At 38.4% G+C, this 21,752-nt stretch overlaps 2 protein-coding genes across 4 annotated transcripts; both read left to right on the top strand.

Annotated features, from left to right (window-relative positions):
* The first annotated feature begins 474 nt into the window (after positions 1-474).
* Positions 475-8,831, top strand: slc2a6 (solute carrier family 2 member 6). Of its 2 annotated transcripts, none has more exons than XM_044050071.1 (8): positions 475-765; positions 1,088-1,313; positions 3,800-3,896; positions 3,996-4,095; positions 4,279-4,472; positions 5,151-5,326; positions 5,414-5,712; positions 7,038-8,831. In XM_044050071.1, the coding sequence occupies exons 2-8, from the start codon at positions 1,111-1,113 to the stop codon at positions 7,370-7,372; spliced, it is 1,404 nt and encodes a 467-aa protein (XP_043906006.1). In that variant the 5' UTR covers positions 475-765; positions 1,088-1,110; the 3' UTR covers positions 7,373-8,831. The 2 variants fall into 2 exon arrangements, with proteins under 2 accessions (XP_043906006.1, XP_043906005.1); XM_044050070.1 differs by having other exon boundaries at positions 1,042-1,313.
* Positions 8,832-12,841: 4,010 nt separating this feature from the next.
* Positions 12,842-21,369, top strand: si:ch211-157c3.4 (Lipopolysaccharide-induced tumor necrosis factor-alpha factor homolog-like). 2 transcript variants are annotated; one of them, XM_044050259.1, is made up of 5 exons: positions 12,842-12,928; positions 16,955-16,998; positions 18,410-18,505; positions 18,643-18,817; positions 20,057-21,369. In XM_044050259.1, the coding sequence occupies exons 2-5, from the start codon at positions 16,959-16,961 to the stop codon at positions 20,172-20,174; spliced, it is 429 nt and encodes a 142-aa protein (XP_043906194.1). In that variant the 5' UTR covers positions 12,842-12,928; positions 16,955-16,958; the 3' UTR covers positions 20,175-21,369. The 2 variants fall into 2 exon arrangements, with proteins under 2 accessions (XP_043906194.1, XP_043906193.1); XM_044050258.1 differs by having other exon boundaries at positions 18,407-18,505.
* Positions 21,370-21,752: the final 383 nt, after the last annotated feature.

Here is a 21,752-nt window from a genome sequence, read left to right as displayed (position 1 = left end):
CTTCTGTGACTTCTTCTTCTGCTTTCCCATTCAGTGGCCCAATCCAGGAATTATCTCTTCAGTTTTCTGCTCATGCCTGCGTTGCAACACTGTGGCTACGTCTACACATTGAAAGTTCACTGAGCGCACATGGTGCTTCAAGCTGCGTCACAACGGCAAATGAAGTGAATAAATCATACAATAAAACATTGTGACGACTTTTAAAAGATGGCAAACGCAGAATATAAATAGGTAAAAATTATTTTCTTGAGAAATGCCACTTTACCAACAGTTGTACCGAGCACAACCAATCAGTTTAGTGATAAAAGAAAAACCATTGCAAGAGCAATTATTTAAATTGTTCAGTAGTTACATTACACATTTAATTCTAATTCAACTTGATTTGTCCAGTTTAAACACAGTTTATAGTTTCATTTTCACTATGAACACTTGTTGCACAGCCAGCATTTCTCAGTTTTTTTTGTCAGGCTGGAAAACACTGAACAGCTCACAGGAAGATGAAGTTGAGCACATACCCAGTGTGGATATGACTTCTGCAAAATTCAAACATTTTGCTTTATCTTATCCAAATTTGGACGGTGGACGCTGGACTGCAGACTGCGCTTACTGGACACTTCAAGCTTGATTGTAACAGGATTAGGTTACTTTTTTTTACCTGGCATTAATCACGGTGCTTTGTTACGGACAACTGCCATCATCATGTCAACAGATATGAAAGAAGAGACTCCTCTACTGAAGAGAAGACTGACATCCTCTGAATCCCAGGTTGGAAACAATTCACTTGCTATATTTTGTCACAGTCTGTGATTGTTTGAATCAATGCAGTATGAAAAACAAAATTTAAGTGTTTAAATGTTATGGCGTTGCGAGGAGTCTGGTCTGCAGTGTAAGTTTCAGATTACTGAATTGCATGTTAGAGGCTTAAAAAGTGAATCAGGCTGACATAGAACTTAGAATTAAGAATCTATATGTCCTATACTGCATATGGTACAAAAATGTTTTATCTATGTAAAACCTCCATTGTATCATTTTTTTTCCTAGATCAATAACTCAAAACTATTCCTGGCGGTTTTCTCGGCTGTAATAGGGAACTTCAGCTTTGGTTACTCTATGGTTTTCTCATCGCCCGTCCTCCCAAAACTCAAGAGCCCCAGTGCAGATCCAGGGCTCAGGATGAACACTGAGCAGGCCGCCTGGTTTGGCTCCATCTACGCACTGGGTGCAGCCGCTGGTGGACTGGGGGCCATGCTGCTCAACGACTTGATTGGACGGAAACTGAGCATCATGATGTCAGCAGTACCGTCAGCTATTGGGTGAGTGTCAGGAACAGCATTCAGCTGCCAGGCTGTGGGCTTGGCAACCACTTTGCATTGTGGGATGTGTCATCCATGTTTGGGGCTAGTGGTGTCGGTTAGACTGGTTAGCATGCTTAAAAGCAATAAAGGGAATTTACCGGAAGACACTCACTATAGAAGCTTTAACTCATGATTTCAACTTCTCATTGTTAGAAATTCAACGCCGCATGCCAGATTGACTTCAGTTTCTTCAGAAATTGCCCTCTCTAGTTCAAACATGTGATATTGGTACTGTTTCCAGGAATCCCACAAAGGTGTTTATTGATAACCATAGAGACCCATAGTCAAGTGAAAACTGTTGAGGGAGTGACCTGTCACCAAAGAGAAGTGAAGTGAACCTGCCCAAACAGGTACAACAAATCAACAGCAGGGTAAGGGAGATGTCAGTCAAGTGACATTTGTTCAGTCTTAAAACGAGGTCTAATTACACACACTCACAATATGCTGAGATTACACCACAAGCATTACATACATACATACAGTGTACAGCGCAAAAGTCGTGCACCACCATTAGATTTGTTGTTTTAATGCTATAATGACCATACAGAGTAATTGTACACATCCTGACACTACGGGAAACATTTTTCTACAGGTTAAAGTGTCATGTATAGTAGAACCCTAGCTCTCTTTAAACCCTCAGTTTAAGAGATTATTCAAGACATGCTTGAATAAACCCGGAGTAATAGACCGTAACAATGATCAAGGCGTGCTTGAGCTTTACGAACACATGTTGTATGAGCTTCTTAATATATTACACCAACTTTCAGTCACATCATTCCAATCCCAATGCCAATGATCACAGAATTTGACAGACATGAAAACTATTTTGAATTTTAAAATGTATAATTTACACATACCAACTGGGTGCAGGGGCAGGGGGTAGCACTCATCTGCACAGTACTGTACATAGTTATTTATTGTTTAGACTAAACATTTTTATTATTCTTAATGATAAATGTACACATATTATTGTGTGTTTAAATGTGTGAAGTGGATTGTTGGTATATTATCCACTGAAAAATAAAGACACATAGGGGCTTGTTATATGGGGTAAACCAGCAAACTTACTGTAACTGCATCATTCCTGTGGGTGGCAGCAGATAGTAGACGGTAAAGCACATGGCCTCTACTCTTCTATCATATGGAATCTATTGTAAACAAACAGACGTTACTGAGTGTTATTGATTCACTAAAATGTACACAATAATTTTCAATTCAATTGACTTGTCATTTTATTGCTAACTGTATTTCATCAGGCACCAGGAACACAATCTAAAGATGATTGACCTTTGGCAGAGTAGGGTCAGAATGTCTCTTAGAAGAACAAAAAAGACTTAAATGCTTCACTACTGTGCCAAGTGAGTCACTGAGCTGTGGAAAAAAAGTCACATTACTGGTTAGACGATGTAATCGGCACTCTTTTACTGATACACATGTCACACTGTGCCACAACAAAAGGGAAAGACCAACAGAATAGAGACATAAAGAAAGAGACAGACGTTTTAAATACACAGACACAATAAAAGAAAAAAACTTTTTGTTTAATTTCGCTTGGGTGCATGGCAAGATTCACAGATCTGGTCGTACCCCTCATCTTTTTTTCCCCATTCTATTATATTAAATAGCATTTTATAATCATTGTTAATTTGTATTTTAAAAAACATATATTCAAGGACAACCAAGAATAGCTTTGGTGATATAGTTGCTTTGATTCATTCAATCATAAATATATGTGCGTGTTCTTGTATTTGTGAGGACATTTTGGCTGGTCCTCACATATTTAAAAGGCTTATTGGGGGTTAAGACATGGTTTTAGGGTAAAGGTAAGAGTTAAGCATTTAGTTGTGATGGTTAACCCTTTGAACACAGAGCATTTAGGCTGCTTTTTCCCCATTACTATGTTAAAATGTATGTTCAATATTGAGTGTCTTGTATCCTTTTTTTCAGCAAAACTGACAGGCAATCTTTCATTTTTATATATGTATATAAACACACCTAAACAAAAGAAAGTCCTCAACATTTTTAAAATCAGATTGTGTGTGTGAAATTTGGAAATATGTCACAGTTCAAAGTTTGATTGGTGGTCAATTTTGTGACTTCTGCACAATAAACACTACTCACGTTTTGTTCTTAAAAAATATGTGATGTGAAATGAATCATAAGAAGACAGAAAATGTTGTGAATCCTGAAGATATGACCTATAAACACACACCCCAGGATGTCCATATAAGGAGTTGTGCATTATTCCCACGGCAATTTACCAAGGGTGCGCCTGTGGCACAGATCCATGCCTTAACCCATGAAGGGTTAAGGTTAGGGTAAGGGGCTAAAGAATGCATTATGTCTATGAGAGTTCTTACTGTGAATGGAGCACAAACGTGTGTGTGTGTGTGTGTGTGTGCGTGCGTGTTTTTTAAAGCATAACTGTATATATGTTATTGTAGGTATATGCTGATGGGAGGAGCAATGAACCTGTGGATGCTCCAGGTGGGACGTTTTCTCACTGGTGTAGCTGGTGGGATGACCGCAGCATCCATTCCTGTAAGTGACCATAGATGTAGAAGCAATGTACTGTACTGTACTGTATATGCATGTATTGTTCCAGCCAGAATTCTTATTGTACGTGTGTTCATATGACAGGTTTACATCTCAGAGGTTTCCCATAAAGGAGTTAGAGGGGCGCTTGGCTCCTGTCCTCAGATCACTTCCGTGTCTGGGTCCCTTGCGCTCTATGCTCTGAGTAAGAATATCCCAACACTGCTGCATTTACTGAAAGATACATTCACTCTTTACACATTTATATACTCAGAGTCCTGCACAGAGGTTTACTGGTTATACATTGATGATCTTTAGTGGCAACAATCATCATTTTCTGCTCTCCTGCTTATGGTACAATAACCTCAACATTATGTATGATGTGCAGGTCTGGTGGTGCCGTGGCGATACCTGGCAGTAATTGGGGGGGTTCCTCCTGTGCTGATGGTCGTGTTGCTTGTGTTCATGCCCTCGTCTCCCAGGAGGCTGCTTTCCTTGGGCCGAGAGGAGAAGGCTAAAATAGCTCTCCGCTGGCTCAGGGGAAGTAACTACGACACCAGCATTGAGCTCAGAGCCATACAAGTAAGGGACTGGGGTGTGTGGTGTTTGTGCTTTGAAAAGGTCCTGTGTGGAAGAATTAGTGACATCTAATAGTGGGACTATAGATTACAAACAATGTTCGCCACCTGTCTTTGATGTCAGGGAATTCAGTCTATACCAGAAAGGAGGTTAACATTCTGTCATAGTTCTCCACTATTACAATCTTCCACTCTTTCTGTCATTTCTTTTGTTTTATTGATTGATTTATGCTCCAGGATTATATAGGTGGAGACATTCTTCTTTGTTTGCAGAGTAGAAAAATGACAGTGCACTCTAGCAACCTTCATAAAGCACGGTCTATACACTTTCTACACTTTGGAGTTGGACATTAAAGTACTGCGCTGTCCTCCTCACCCTGTGTTCTTACCACACCTTCAGCCCACTTAGTTTAATTGAGTGAAACCCAGGTGATGGGGAACCTTACAAAAACTAGGATTAAACTAATGTTGAGTAGGGTATTTGGTTTCTACTGATAAACCCTCCTAAATAATACACCCTGGACCTTGGACTTTAACAATACAATGGACCTTTAGAGGTTTCTTAATAATCACACCATCCTGTTCTCATGCATTAAACTTCAGTGGTACAGTCTTTTCTGGAAAGGTTGTCAAACAAATGTATCAAAATCTATGCTTGTGTGTTATGTTTCTGCAAACTCAGCACAGCATCGACACACAGACTACAGTCACACTGTCCCAGCTCGGCACACCTGTCTTCTATCGGCCGATCTTGATCGCTGTAGTGATGCGTTTCCTGCAGCAGATGACAGGCATCACACCCATTTTGATGTACCTGGAGTCCATCTTTGCTGAAAGTAAAGTCTCTCTGCCAGCCCAGTAAGAAAATATATACTTTTTCTTATCTGTATTTAGCCTATTTTAATCTATCTAATAATTAATTCATGCTCACTTTCTATCCATCAGGTATGATGCAGCCATTGTTGGTGCAATCCGCCTCTTATCTGTTATAGTAGCAGCCAGTTTGATGGACAAGGCAGGACGCAAAGCCCTGCTGTACACATCAAGCATGTTGATGTTTCTATCCACTCTGACTCTGACCATGATCTCCCACACAACTCCATGCCCTCCAGGCCCCAATCCTCTAAACCTCACTATGGGTTCGGACCACAGCCTCAATGACAGCATCGGAAATGCTTTAGAGGCAAGCCAGCATGGTTCAGCAAGCATCATTCCTCTCATCAGCACCATGGTGTTTATTTTTGGTGAGTAATGAAAACCAAAACTGAGATAAAAACTGAAATCTGATGACATTTTTTGATATTCCATACCACAAATGTATTGAAGTTTGATGGCCAGCTCTATATACAGTATGATGCACTAAAATAGGGTGGTCTTAGGGTAGAAATAATGGTAGAAATAAGCTTGATCAGGCTTATTTCAGGTTTTTCATTTTTTTACCTCTGCTTAGGAAGTCATGTTTTTGCCAGTGTTGGTCTGTTTGTGAGCAGCAGAACTCTGTTTCATGAAATTTGCTGGGGAAGTAGGTCACATCCCACAGGAAGAAATTATTCAATTTTGGTGATGATCTATATATAAAGTACCAGAAAATGACTTTGGCAGACGGTGAAGTCACTTTTTTATAATACTACTTAAGTAAAAGTCTAAAAGTATATGACATTTACTGTACTTAAGTATCAAAAGTAATTTTCTGATATAAAATGTGCTTGCGTTTCAGAAGTAAAAGTATTAAAAACATTGAATTGAATTGAATTGAATTGAATTGAATTGAAAAAAAAGTGAGGAGTAAGGGTTAAATTCATGGCTATATGTGCCCATGTGAATGGGTGAAAACTGTAGTATAAAACAGCTCATCAAGACTAGATAAGCTAAATGTAAATACAGACCATTACCAACTCTTCTCCTGATGATTTTATTTGTTAGTAATGAGTAACTATGAGATAGTAAGAGGAAATGTAGTGGAGTAAAAAGTAAAAATTGCTAGAAATATAAATAATACGTGAATTGAAATGACACATTCAACCTATCTCACAAGGGTAACAGTCTATGTAATGTGTATTGACACTTTGGGGAAACTGAGCAGCTTTATCATTAATTCATTTATTCTGGTATTCAAAAAACAATTTGTTTATTTATCCAAGTTCACCCCAAACAGAAAAAATTACACAATACGCAATAAATAAACAAATGCAGAGTAACAGCTTGTTCACTGGGTGGAGATTTGAAGGCCTGTTAATAATGTGTCCCCGTCTTCAACAAAGTATGTGACTTTTTTTTGCTGTCATTCCCTTGCTGTCTTGTTCCAGTAATTTAAGACCTGTTACTTCCTCAGGCCATAACTCTCATAACTGGTTAAATTGGACCACATCCTTCTCAATTAAGAGAGCACAGTGTTATGTGGTGGTTGCTACATTTTCCACTAATGACATTTGTTTTATTTTAGTTAGTTTAAGCCTACACTGATGCAGCACTTATGTCGTTCATGTTGTTTTTATTGTGTCATGACATCATCATCATACTAATGATGTGACCCGTCTGCTTTGTCACCACATTATTGGATGTCCTCTAGGATACGCCATGGGCTGGGGCCCAATAACATGGCTGCTGATGTCAGAGGTGTTGCCGCTGGTTGCCAGGGGCGTGGCCTCGGGCCTGTGTGTGACTGTCAGCTGGTTGACGGCCTTCGTGCTCACACACTCATTCACACACCTGGTGGACAGGTATGGCCTGTATGTGCCTTACCTGTGCTTCACTGTGGTGTGTGTCATCTGCCTGCTGTTCAACGCAGTATGCATCCCAGAGACTCGCAGTCGCTCGCTGGAGGAAATAGAGAACTACTTCAGAACGGGACGTACGTTCACCATCAGGCGCAGTCATTCCACTGCACAGCCCCCAGTACAGTAGCTCTAAAGCAAAACTACTGTAATGGGATATTTCAACATCAACGATCATTAGTCAGGATCTCTATGTGAGTGAGTGTGAGAATAGGACTAGTATCATAATGACTGAGCACAGAAGTCAAAGCACAGTGTTCAGAAGATTAAAAAAGTTACGTGTAGGTGTAGAATAATGCCACTGCTTTATATCTAATAACAATTGTTGAAATAATGTTTTATGTAATAAATACACCCACTGGCCACTTTCTAAGGCAAACAGGACACATAATAAAGTGTCAGGGGTAGCACTCAGTGTGGTCTGTAGCTCATCTGCTTTAAAGTTCGATGTGTTGTGCATTGAGAGCGGGTCTCCTGCACACTTTTGTGGTAGTACCCACTTTCTATCATTTTGAACCAGTCTCATCTCTGGCATGAACAAGGGATTTTCTCCCAGAGAACTGCAGCTCACTGGATATTTCAGAAACCATTCTCTGCAAACCTAACTTACTAACATAAGTGTGTTATCACTGTCTCCCTTATAAAGTGAAAAGTCACTTCAATATGTCTGCTGAACAATAGAGTAAATGCACCATGATGATTCTTTTTACTGTAATGCATCAGAAACACTGTGTTATACTCTATGTAAAATGTATTCAGTATGAAAATGCATTGGGTTTCACATTTAACAATGTAAAAAAAAAAACATAATTTACAAAAAAATGTCTGCAACATTTTCTATTCCTACTGTGATTGCTTGCATGTGCAAACGTTGGACATAATTGTGCAAATAACGAAGCAGGATCCAGTAAACCTGGATAAACTAACAGTTACCGAAAATATTAAAAGGAAGATGACTTAAGTGCCACTCTGTTGACTGATGGATGATCTCTACAGGTGTGGTGCACGGTAATGAGCAGTTAACAATTCATGACATGGAGTTTCCGTATAGGTGGTGCTGAGCTTGTTACAGGCTGCATCATTAATGTGTTCTGCTGCAGTTGTCTCTTATGAGGCATAGAAAAACATGATTGTGTGAAAGAATTAGATTCGAAATTTAAAAAACAGAGATGTGGTTTCTTTGGCAACAGAGAGCAATGCATCAAGTAAATAACGCAAATAAAAACATGCAGAGATTCAATATGCCTGAAAAGTGAAATAACACCATCATCGAATGAGGAAGGGATGTTAGTATCAGGTTACATGCTGCACTGTACTGTCCGTAAATTTGAGTCTGACTCGGCTGAGCCTATGATGCGTTTTGTGCTTTGTATACACTGACATACCAAATGTGCCTACTTGTCTTGGGCGTGTCTCTGTAGCATGTTCTCTGACTGACTGACAATGAAGAAAGGAGAGATACACTCTGGGTTTCGATACATGTGTTTGTATGTGCGTGTGTGTCACACCTTAATGGATATTAATTGATGCCAGACAGAAAGAAATAGTGACACAATATGTTCGATGACATTAAAACGAAAGATGCGTCAGGTTTTCTGTGATCATTTTAAATACCAGTAGTAGAAATCATACATGTCTTAATGTAGTGTTTTGACAAGAATTCAACACTGCTGAAGGTGTGCTTCACATCTGGAATTCATCAGTTAGACGTTACACGTTCCTTACATATTTAGTTACAAGGTTATTGAAAAGTGACAATAAACCACAGACACATAATTGAAATTGAAACATGCTCTTATGGCAGCTATGCATCTGGAAAGATGAACGGTCAGAGAGTGCACGTGCTTACATGCAACGTATATTTTGTTTCACATTGAAATATTGGTCAATTATGTATAATTTACTTGTTATTTTTTATGATCACAGCCTGTTATTTTGGGGGAAATCCTCTTTTTATCTTTCAATAAGAAAATTAGGTATAAGCCAGAATAATTTGCAGTGATTTAAAATGCCTTAATTATGTAGGACAAATATCAAATCTTCAACACCCAGACAACATTTGAATAAATATCCAAAAGGCAAAAACAACAACTCCAGATGAACATAAAATGATAAACATGGTTGCTAACCAATGCTAAATGCTTAAAACATGTCTTTACTTGATAGTTATTGTAAGGGTAGGCTAACCCTACCCTTATTGTGACATTATAAACACTACAAACTTAAGATTATCATAGTGTGGAATGATGACACCATAATAGATAAAGACCATGCATGCATTCACACACACACATACTGCATGTTTGCGCTTCATTCATAGTGAGGACACTCATAGACATATTGCATTCCCTTACCCTTACCCTAACCATCACAACTAAATACCTAAACCTAACCTATAGTAAATTCTAACTCTAACCCTAAAACCAGGTCTTAACCCCGAGAAAGAAGTGAGGTCCTCACTTTGCCAACTCCATACAGAGTATTTCGTATTATACAATTTTTGGTCCTCACAGAGATACAAATACAAGAACACACACACACATAATGTACACCCTAGCTTTGAGCTGAAGGATAAACCCCATAACTCATCCCAACCTCAAACTAATAAACCAAAATTATAAACTGTTCATCTGCCTGTGGCACACTCACTCATACACATTCACTCAAACTCTCTCTCTCTCTCTCTCTCACACACACACACACACACACACACACACACACACAGTCATTAGTAACCTCAGCTTTTTACAGGATGTAGATCTGTCTATTCTCTGGAATGCTGCTCATCAGGCCCACCGAAACACACACTCACACACACAGACACACACCAACAGACAGACAGACAGACAGAATGGACACACTCTCTCACACACACACCACCTCATCTAGCTGGCATCATGTGTGGAGGAAACACCCCAACATCTCAAACACAACAGGAAAGCAACATTTGATGTATATTATAAAGGGGCGTTGTCTTGGATTAGTCTATTAAAGTGTACAACACTCCCTTATTACACTGTGTGTGTTCTACATTATTCACTTGTCATTTTCATTAATGCAGACTTTCATTCTAACTTCCTTCAAGCTCAGTCTGACTTGTTTCAAAGTTGGAAACTTTGAAAAGCTGAACAGAATTCAATATTTACACTGATAAAGTCAGCAGGACGGACAAGAAAGGCCTGCTACCGCACTTCAGGTTGAAAATGTCACTGATGGAAATCAGCATTACATTCCATCTTTCCCATGTGCGGTGGTGAGCAGTCGTGCTCTGTGATCCAGTGACCAGTGGCAGAAAAATGTGGTCGGACTGGCTTGCTCCCAGCTGAGTGACAGAGACCTTAGAGGCAGCTTTTCAACTTAACTCTGACACGAACGACGACAACAGGGAAACCACATAGGATAATACGTGCTTTGTATGAGTGCAACATACAACTATGAGGCATAAAAGAGCCAAATATGGCATCAACGACTATGTCACCTACACCGTACATCACCCATCCTCGCAGCCTCATATGTTACTGAGTTTGTAATAATTATTTACACATTATTACATTATTTATACATACATATGTATATACAGTATATATATATATATATATATATATATATATATATATATATATATATATATATACATACATATAACAGCCATTCACTTTCTCATGACAGGACAGTTGACCTACTAAGACCAACACCCCCCTCTTGTTTATACACTGACTTATGAAGCTGGAGCCAGACATCAGTTACTGTCATCTACAAAGGACTGAAAAACAACCTCTGGGTCATGAACAGCGATTTGTTCAAGTCACTTAACTTAGAAGTGATGCATTGTGGCCGTTTTTACTTCAAATAATGTGCTAAGAGAGAAACAAGAGGAAATGTACTTTTCATAGAGCAACTCAAACGGCAGTTATTATCATGACCTTAATTATTTAGGATGTATACATGAATAAAAGAAATATATTAAAGGATACTGTAGTCCAGGGAGCGGCAGGTACAGTAAATGTAGACGATTGTCCACGTTTGCTGCCTTAAACTAAAAATAATGTTGATGTTGTCTTTAGACAGTCACTGCTTCTTCTTTGAGTCTAACATATGCAAGTATGCAAGTTATTTCACAGACATTTACTCCCCAAACTTGGCCGTCTCCATGACAACAGCAGAATTTTTATTCTTCAAACCAAACATTTATTAACTGTGAATTCTTGCGACAGAATCTATTTGAATAAGTTCATACTTCTTTCAGAATTAAAGCTCTGAACTTGAAATGAAATTTAGATTTTTTTGTGAAGATAAGGAAGGATCAGATTTGTTAAATCATCTGACAGGCCAGATACTGATGCTGGTGGGCCACTTTTGGCCCACGGGCCACCAATTGTTAACTTTAATTATGAAGCTTTTATTGGGCTTTCTTCAGAGTTCATCAAAATTCTTTGGCATAACCCCTACACAGGTATTGTATTATTTATGAGCACTTACTTATACAGTAGATGATAATAGTAATGATATTTATAAGGACTCAATATATGTGCAATATATAAATAAAAAGGCCATAAAACCTATATTGGAGAAACAATTTGACCCAGCTTAACCCTTGTGCCCTCCTCAAATGTACAACCCTCTCAACACCTTCATGACAAAAATGTACACATACAAAAAACTGCTATTAAATCATCATACATCAATAATTTTTGCAGCTTTATATATATATATATATATATATATATATATATATATATATATATATATATATACATATATACATATATATAAAAATATATAACAGCTTCAAACATTTTCAGGATTTTAAATGTCAGCATAATTATTTTAATTATTTTATTTTGTAAAAAATGAAAGTAGGTTGGGATTTGATTGCATTTGTATTTTATGTAGTGCCAGATAATCTAGATAGAAAAATGTAGGGCAAAAGGGTTAAGTAGTATTATTAATAATAGCACTTTAAAAACGTTACACTTTGTAAAAAGTTACAAAGCATGGGACAAATAATTGAAACAACATCAATAACAGCAACAAGGACCCAAAAAAAGCACATTAAATAATAAACTTATAACTAAAATCAAGTAAATAACAGACAATGTGCTTCCATGAACTATGGAGCTCGGTCACCAAGTAATTAACCAAACAGCAAGCACATAATGAAGTACTGGTCTGTTAAAAGAAGTGATTTCAGAGCTGCTATGAGGATCCATTTTTAAAATGACTTGGATAGCAAAACTATTGTTTCGAACAACACCAAATACTTGCTATACTTTACATAAGGGTGAGTGGGGTTACATTTTAAGGTGTGTTTACATTTATTCTGGTAATTCTAATTATGTTATAGATGACCTAAATATATGTTCTACAAAAAAAAGAAGAAACTTTGTTCACCTGTGGGTCACAAAGACACACACTCCCTCAGTAATCTCACAAACAAAGAACAAGTTAAAAAAGAAGACCAGTTCAGTCTTTGAACGTTCCACCTAAACCACAGAGTGACTCATTACATATGTGTCTTTGTCGTGAGGGCGGGGCAGCGAGGGGTGTGTTCAGGGAGAGGCCTCGTCTGTACAGATACAGGTACAGGTACTGATACAGGTGGATGTCTCAGCTACACCCTGTTTGGACACTACATCAGCAGCAGCCGGCACACATCACAGCACACTGACTGCAACACCTCGCCAAGGTAAGACCCTCACAATCTACAACACTGTCAGCACAAACACTGCAACGGTCGAGATTCTCTTAGGATTCTGTGGTGTTTTTTTTAGTTTGTGTCGAATAGATGTCGGCTATCACTTTAACTGAACTGACAAAAGGGGGACAAGTTTGATGACACAGAGACAGACAGATTGAATGCTGTTTTATAGGCTCCGGTTAAACCTGGATGAACATTTCATTTCAACAGTTTTGGTTGTTTCCTGCATCTCATCATTGACATTAGCTGTGATCAAATTCCAGTTCTTGTTCAGTGACTGACTTTCTCTGGTTTAAGGTGAAATAACTACTCCAAATAAGCTCAAAGCACATGTTTTATCAAAGAGTGAATTTAATGTTCTTCTGCAGATTTAAAGGTGTTCCTATAGAACTTTTTTTTTTTTTTTTATTATTGCTTAGGCCTGGGGTTTTTTAAAAGTGAGAGTTGAGAAACTGATGGCGGCCCCTTCTCAGAATGTTAATGGGTTGTAATATTTTACATTATGACACTTCAACTTTAACATATTTATTCATTTATCTATTTATTTTTCCTGCACATTGTCCATTCATTTATTTGTAATTATCTTTTTAATCTCTACTTTATTTTAGTTATGTATTTAGTTACTCAGATTAGTTTGATTTTATTTTAGTTTAACAAGCATTTTACTTACTAATAATATTGTTGTCACTCTTCCAACATACAGGCAATAGATCAGCAAATATCTCCCAAGTAAAAAAAAAAGTTACACAAGAAGTAAAACAGAGGTTGTGCAATTATTTCAAAATTTGAAAGTCGTTGAATATAATTTACAGTTTTAATAACGTGACATTAACATGTGATCATAAAAAGCAGCACTACTCTACATGCTGGGTCTCAGATCATCACACTGACTACAGTAAAAAATGGGGTATTTCTTATTTTACAACGTGTCATTGTCAGGTGATGATTAAAAGATGACATGGTGGCAGAAAATTCCTCCTCCTCCGCCTCCTCCTCCTCCTCCTCTCTCTAAACTCAGAGTCAGGTTTGACCAGTGCAGATGCTGCTGCATACAGGAAGGCCACACCTAACACCCATAAGTGTTTCAGGGTGTAGATGTCAAAATGACAAATCAGTTTTCTTAGTGACAGCGAGTTTCACTCAACTCAACAGATTACTTTTTTACCGGGGTGTGATCTATTGTTTGATCACAGTTGATATGACGGAGCCTTTTTTGACTTTAAAATGACCGAGCAGGTTACTCTTTTCTCCATGAATCTGACCTCAGTGACCTGACTTCAGAGAGAGCTGTCACTGCTGAACTGGAGTCACATGCCTCAGACGCCTCTCACAGAAACGTTTCTGTTTGATCAGCAGCCTGAAACTTTCCCCATTGTCCTTTAAAGTATCTGTGCAATGTGGCAGAGGGATGTTTAGGAAGCCGCACCCAGTCCCTGCCTCATCTGCAGACGTGCGTCCTCCCAAATGATTTGATTGACATTAGCATGTTAAATAACTGCACTTTCTATCTAAACATTTAGTGTTATTTACTAAATTAGGTTGGGGGTTTTTAACTTCATTTCTTGCCTGTTCAATTATTTCCATCTCGTTTTAATGGCAGATTTCATGGCTTCCTCAGGGCGCCATGACTGCTTCAGCTACACTGCATCTCCATGCCTTACTGAAATTTAGCAACAGAATCAACAGCTTTCTATCAAACCTGAAACAACACATCCAAAGTGCTCAATTCAAGTGACACCAGCTGTTTACAGCCCAGCTGGAACAGAGCCAGCAAGGAAAAGACTAACCATTCATGACTGAGTGTTTATCCAACACAGAACACGGAAGCATGACTTCATTTACCAAAACTGAGACAAAGATCTGAATTATTTTCTCAAGCCACCACTGTCTACAAGTGACTCTCTCTTTCACACACCTCATAGACATAATGCAATCCTTACCATAACCTTAACCAACTAACCCTAACCCTAAAACCAGTTCTTAACCCTGAAAACACCCTTTAAAGTTGTGGGGCCCAGACAAAATGTCCTCACAAAGATAGGTTAGTACATTTTCTTTTGGACCTCACAAAGATTTAAATACAAGTACACATGGAGAGAGAGAGAGAGGCACACATGACATGACATAAACCGACATTAATTTCCTGGAGAGTTGATGCAACCCAACCCTAATCTGAGCTTGACTATCCTGTATCTCGCTACATACACATTCTCAAGTTATCTCTCTTTTCTTACGTGCACACACACACTCACTTTTCCCTCCATTCATCGCACACACTGAGATCGAAGGGTCATAGTTTGGCACTTGTCAGTGCAGTCTGGATTTGCAGATGACAAACGTGTTTTGTCATCACACACACACACACAATGCAAAAAAAAAAATGTTCACCTGACAGATTTTCAGGTTTGTGCAAGGAAGCAGTTTATTAATCTTAGTGTGAGTTCATCATCGCTCAGTTTAGTCGACACACCCTCAGTCTGTGACGTCGAGAGAAACATGCAGCCCAGTTACATTCCTGAACCGAACCATGGGTGAATGTGTGTGTGTGTGTGTGTGTGTGCTTGTTTTGGTTAACTCTTTTTTTCCCAAGCATAAAACACTTGCATTGTCAGGACCAGTTGTCCTCATGGACACCAAAACCTGGTCCTGGTGAGGCAGAACCTAATTTCTGAGGATCTGGTTAAACCTAGAGATAAGATTTGAATGGTGGCAATGATTAAGTTTATGGTTAGGCATGAACTGGTTATGATTAAGTTTAGGATAATTATTTGTCATAGCTGCCCAAACGAATGGAAGTCAATGCAGTGTCCTAAGAGAAATAACGTTTGTGTGTGTATGTGAATGATTGGTGTATGATAAGGTATGTCTGAGTTTGTTCGCCAATTTGTATGAGCAATCAAAAAGAGACAACAATAGAGAGTTGCATGTTGTTTTTGGATCAATAGTGAAATCATTTTCATTTTTCCAGTGGCACTAAAACCACACAGTTGCTGTTTGTACATGTCTGAGCACATACAACGCATTAGTGATCATTTGACAGTCACATCATCCAGCCTCACTCAGGGGTTTTTTTTCCCCCGACACAATGCCAGTAACATCACTGGAGATTAAATCAAACATTTAACTTGCTTCTCACATTAAATCGGCTCAATGAGTGGTCATAAGATGTGTTTTATCTCCTGTATGTCAGCAAAAACACAAATACTGAATGTACATACTTGTGAAACAATATTTCTATAAAAAAAAAAATATATACACACATATATACATACATACATTTATATATACATATGTATGTATATATATATATATACATATAACAATAGAGTATAAGGCTTATAAAGACGTAAAGAAAAGCAACATTTACACCACAAGAACCCACAAAGTGACAGAGAATCTACTGGAGTTTTACTGTTGACGTCGAATATCAATAAACCTTAATTCTAATAAACCTTAGATTCATCTCACCGACATTAACCTCACTGTTGACTGTTCAGTCTCCTGATGTTAGTTACCAGTTATCGTCTTTGACAGTATCTTTTACAGTAAATCAAAGCAGGCTTATAATTGACACAGAAGTATGTGTTGTGGTTACTTATCAAGCATAAAAATGTTTTTACTATAAAATAGAATGGCTGGATTGTTCATGAAGTTGAGTGACGTTTTATAGACGCCATCAACCCAATGTTACAAATATTACATAAATAAATAAATAAATAGATCTTTTAAATAACTGTTTCAGAATAACAGTATTTTTCTGTGTGACAAAAAAAAGCAAAAAGCCAAAGTTTGGTGAGTGACGACATCTTCAACATGTCAGTCAATATCACATCCCACACATAGTTGTACACAGGAATGTCCCACCAGGGCGTGGATGACAGGAAACATCCTCACAATGCAACATATATTACAGTGAATGTAAGATGCTGATACCAAGAAGGATGCACATAATACGAGCAAATGCCACTCATAAACAACAATCATCATAACAATATCTTCCTGTTTCTTTTTTAGCACAATGAGTGGAAAACAGGAGCTCCCTCCCTACATCATACCAGGTGAGCACAAATCCACACCTACATAATCAGCCTCATCATCAACATCCTCCTCCATTTTCATTTCATTTATATTTATTTTACACATTATATGAATATCAATATATGTTATATGAAAACCCCACCCAGAAAATATACATTGCATGAAAGTATTAGACTCTTAAAAACCACAAAAATGCTGAAAATGACAAAATAGTGGAGTTAAAATGTAAAAAATGTATTTGTGATTTAGCAAAAAAGAGTAATGCACAGGGAACAACTGTTTCTGCTGCAGCTGTCTGTTAAAGGTGTTTGCAAAATGTGTGCAACAGCGACATTCAGCGTTCAAAACGGTTACTGCAACCCCGATTGAAATCGCAATTTCAAGGGCGTGTTTGACAGTTTCTCCAAAAAAAACACCTATTACCTTTACCCAGTGTTACACACTATTCATGCACAAGCACAAAAACAACAGTGCTACAATCTGTTTTACTGTACGTGTGTGTCTGCTTTGACACAATTACAAACCATAAACACTTCATATGTGTTAAATATCCACCAAAGTGAGTGTGTGAGAGCATTAGCTTACCTTAGCTGAAGTTCCACTTGGCTTCCATGTCCAGAAAAAAAGTGTCCACATCGTATGTCTGTTCGCTTTTAGTCGTCTCTATTTTACCGCAGAAGCGCGTTTTTCTTTCATTTTCGGCCTCATTTAGTTCTACCATGACTCGGCTCGAATCTACTAGTTGTTGTTGTTTAATTAGCTATAGTGCAGGAGTCTGGTGTATTTAGCGACAGTACTGCAGAAATCAGGCGGTCATGAGTCGAATCACAACCTGCTCAGCCGTATTTTAACTCAGTGACTGTGTCGGACGGAGTGCACTCTGTTCACGCAAGAAGTAATGAACTTATCTTTTTTAATGAACTAATTGTAATGGTTCAGCACACTTTGCTCGTCACTCGTTTGCGTGTTTGTGTCGCGTATAAAACGACGTCACGTCAATTTCGTGCAGCCATGCTATGACGACCACGCCCACGTTGAGGACCCCAACCCTAAAACCTAATCCTGGAAAACAACGTAAACAAACTAGCAAGTTGTACTTGAACTGTTTGTCGCCATTAGTGTTTTCAACACAAAAAAACACCCAACCAAACTATAAACAGAGTTTGCAGCAGGAAAATATTATTTTGTGAATTGGCTGCATCATTGTTATCAGTGAAGCTAGTATTTAATTTGAACACATTTCCTCTATATTTGGTGACACATCATGTTCATGATTTCTTATATGCCCCTATGACATTACAATATGTAAAATATGAACAGGTTAAACTGTTCTTTTACATCTTGCATGTTTTTGTATCTGTATTCTTTTAATAAATAATACATTCATTCATTTATTCATACCAGAAACTAACTTTTCCTCTGGTCCAGTAGAACAGAGTCAATCTGACGGAGTGAAGGTCTACCATCTGCACACGCCTTTCACGCCTCCCCCCACACATCAAGGCTCTGTCTCTCTTGGTGCACCAGGTAAACTCATACGTCTACTTTTATGACGAAAAAACCTCAAATGAACTACACTCTATTCTCACACATTGTCCATCACCATTTCTGTGTCCTCCTTTTCCCTTTCTCACTCTCCCACCCCCACAATCTGTACACTGTAGGAGCAGGCCAGAATACTGATGATGGGAAATCAAAGTTTGTGAGCTACGACTCAGACCTCGGACGGAACCCCGGCATGACGACCTGCACTTCCTGCCAGCAGCAGGTCTTGACCAATGTCACCTACAAGGCAGGGACATACGCCTGGCTCATGTGCTTACTCTTCATCTGCTGTGGGTAAGTGTGCCTCAGGACCATTGTCTGTTTAAAATACAGTGTTAGATGTCTCATCATCAGCTCCTATGAATGCAGATAAAACAAACAATTCTCGGTTTCCATCCATAAAATAAGATGGTGTACAAAATACAACATGTCTTATTGTGACAGTAACACTGTTTTGGACAGACAGTAATAATCAATAATCACAGTTAAGTGTTAACTTACTAATATAAAGCGAGGATGTAAGTATAGAGGGTGTCACACTGTTGAAGCGAAACAAAAGTCACTAAGTTACTGGTTGCAACTTCTCAAATTCTATTTAGGCTGGATGGAAGTAGACATTAAGGGTCATTGAGGTTGGTTTGGCTCTGGAAAAAAACAATTGATGAACTTATGTATGTGGCTCCTCATAATCAATGGTGATTTAATCATAGATTTTATATTTTTTAAAGAAATGGACATAAAGTCTTCGAGTTTGCTGGATGAGGCCAACCTGGAAGTAACAATATACTGAATAGCCACCAGGGGGTGACTCTGCTGGTTGCTAAAAGAAGTCCATTTGAATTTAGGTCTATGGGGAAATTATCCTACTTCTCCCTTGATTTACATCAACAAAGCTTTTTTCCTAAAGCTGGGGACCCAATACAATTTTTGCAGGACATAGACGAAGATGACAGGAAGTAGCGGGAATATCTAAACAACAATGGCGATGTTTTTTTACCCTGTAAAGTGTCTCTCTTGTAGACATGGTCGCACTAATGAGAGTATGATGTATTCAGTTGGTTTAATATCTGCTAAGACCAGTCGGTTAGTGGGAACTGTTTTCATAATCGGCTGTGAAAGTTGTGTGGTGTGTCCCCAGCATAAGGAGTTAATGGTCTCAATCACTAGTTTTGGGTCCATCCATCTTCCACTGCTTTATCCTCCACATGAGGACATAGAGCGATAGGCAGAGTACACCCTGAGGGCCACATAGAGAGACAAACAACCATCCACTCTCACACTCACATCTTTGGTAAATTTAGAGTGTCCAATTTGCCTATTGGAGGAAACTGGAGACCCCGTAAAAAAAAAACCACACATCCAAACTCTACGCAGACATTTCGACAGTTATTGCACATCTGAGTGGACACTAGTGTCTGGTTGCAGGTGACGGCTGTGAACATGGCACTGGTCAAATCACAAATCTTGACAGCACTCAGATTCTCGCAGGTGACGTCACTTCTGGATGTAATATGTCCTTTTTGTTTGTTTCAGATTAGTCCTGTGCTGCTGCCTGATTCCATTTTTCATGAAAAACTTCAAGGACGCGTACCACACATGCCCCCGCTGCAACAGAGTGCTGCATGTGGACAAGAAGAAGTGCTGTAAATGATGATGAGCATGAGGGCAGAGACGGACCCATGGAAATGAGGAAGAACATCCTGTTACCTTTGTCTGTGTTTGGGCGATGGGGTAAAGAGAAGGAAGATAGAGAAAGGTCACAAATGTATCTTATTTCTAGGGATAACTCATCAAACAGCCGAGGCAGAATCAAGCATGAATGAATTTTTACATTACATCATATTATTAAGCAACCAAGCAGAGCAGAAACATCACACGTCGTGACACTCTTGCGAGTGCAATTCAACCACACCCAATGCACTTTTTTTTGGTAGCAGTTATATTTTTCGTCCCATTTCCAGCAGAATAAACTTCTCTATTCTCCTACGCGTAACGTTTACTCACAAAAATGTTTAAATGAAGGCTTGTAAATAGATTTTATCAAATACTTTGCGATTCAAAGGACTGTGCATTTGAAACCCAAAAGAAAAACTGTCCAGACATCCATTTGAAGGTATTGTCACAACTTCCAAATAATCAACAGCATCGTAAAAACAAGTCCGCTCGATACGGTTGACTAAGAGGAGAGAGCGACAAGAAGCATATTTCCTAATCTGCAGTTATTGCACAGCCAAATCGTGTTAACATTTTTTTTGCCGCAAGCTTTTATCCAAAAAAAACTAAATGCGTTGGAATAAAATGAGACCATTGTGACTCATTTGTGTTATATTTATATTTTGTCAGTCCTTAAAAATAGTCTTTTAATTCATACATATAAAGGGATGAGGGGCAATCTGTTCGAGCATGAAGTTCAAAGAAAAGCTTTTTAACAACAACAACAACAACAGCTAGCTGTATATATAATGTTGACTTTTGTTTAGATCATTTGAGGCTTTACCTCCAAGCCAAGATTTGTGCATGTCTTTTTTACAATGTCAAAGGCAACGCAGAATTAAAGCAGTACTACACTATGAAGTGATGTTTGTTAACACAAGTGTTGGTGGAGCCACTGATCGAGACACTTTTGAGTTTGAGTGTTTCGTGGCAATCTTCAACATCTTTGTAAATGAATCTCTTAAATCTGTCACTGATCAGTTGGTGATTGAGCGTAGGGCCCACGAGACATTCTTGCAATATTTGATATACTTGCAGTATTAAGACCTGGGCGGCTGTGGTGACAAAATGAAGCATGTACAACGTTTCCTACATTCTTTACTTCAAATTAAAAGAACAAGCTTGACAAAACACACAGCGACTTTTATTGTGAAACAGGACCACTGTGATAGTCGTGTTTTTCACTGCCTGAATGTGACCTGTGGTTATAAACTGCATTTACAGTTTCCAGTAACAGTTTTTCCTGAGGCTAGAATCGCAATTTAATTAGATCTCAGATAACTCATCTTTCCTGCATGTGAAACAGTAGCATCAAGGGTAACATTAGATCAAAATTGGCAAATGCTTTGGGTTGTGGAGCAGAGAAATGTAACAATTAATCAAATGACCTATCTTTAAAGGGAATGTAAAATATGGATTGTAGCAATACAGTCATGATCAAAATCAACCAGGCCTACGTACACTATATGGACAAAAGTATTTGGCCACACCTGTTATGTACATTTTTGGAGAATGC

The sequence above is a fragment of the Solea senegalensis genome, linkage group LG19 (genome assembly GCF_019176455.1).
Source record: "Solea senegalensis isolate Sse05_10M linkage group LG19, IFAPA_SoseM_1, whole genome shotgun sequence".
Lineage (NCBI taxonomy): Eukaryota > Metazoa > Chordata > Actinopteri > Pleuronectiformes > Soleidae > Solea > Solea senegalensis.
Note: the sequence above shows the minus strand (reverse complement) of the source record. Positions and strands in the feature narration are given on the sequence as shown.

Bases quoted from the DNA above. Each gene is read 5' to 3' on its own strand.
- slc2a6 (XM_044050070.1), top strand. From the start codon at position 700: ATGTCAACAGATATGAAAGAAGAGACTCCTCTACTGAAGAGAAGACTG. The intron at 766-1,041 runs GTTGGAAACAAT...TTTTTTTCCTAG, and splicing joins TGACATCCTCTGAATCCCAG to ATCAATAACTCAAAACTATT. The intron at 5,327-5,413 runs GTAAGAAAATAT...TCTATCCATCAG, and splicing joins AAAGTCTCTCTGCCAGCCCA to GTATGATGCAGCCATTGTTG.
- si:ch211-157c3.4 (XM_044050258.1), top strand. From the start codon at position 16,959: ATGAGTGGAAAACAGGAGCTCCCTCCCTACATCATACCAG. The intron at 16,999-18,406 runs GTGAGCACAAAT...CCTCTGGTCCAG, and splicing joins CCCTCCCTACATCATACCAG to TAGAACAGAGTCAATCTGAC. The intron at 18,818-20,056 runs GTAAGTGTGCCT...TGTTTGTTTCAG, and splicing joins TTACTCTTCATCTGCTGTGG to ATTAGTCCTGTGCTGCTGCC.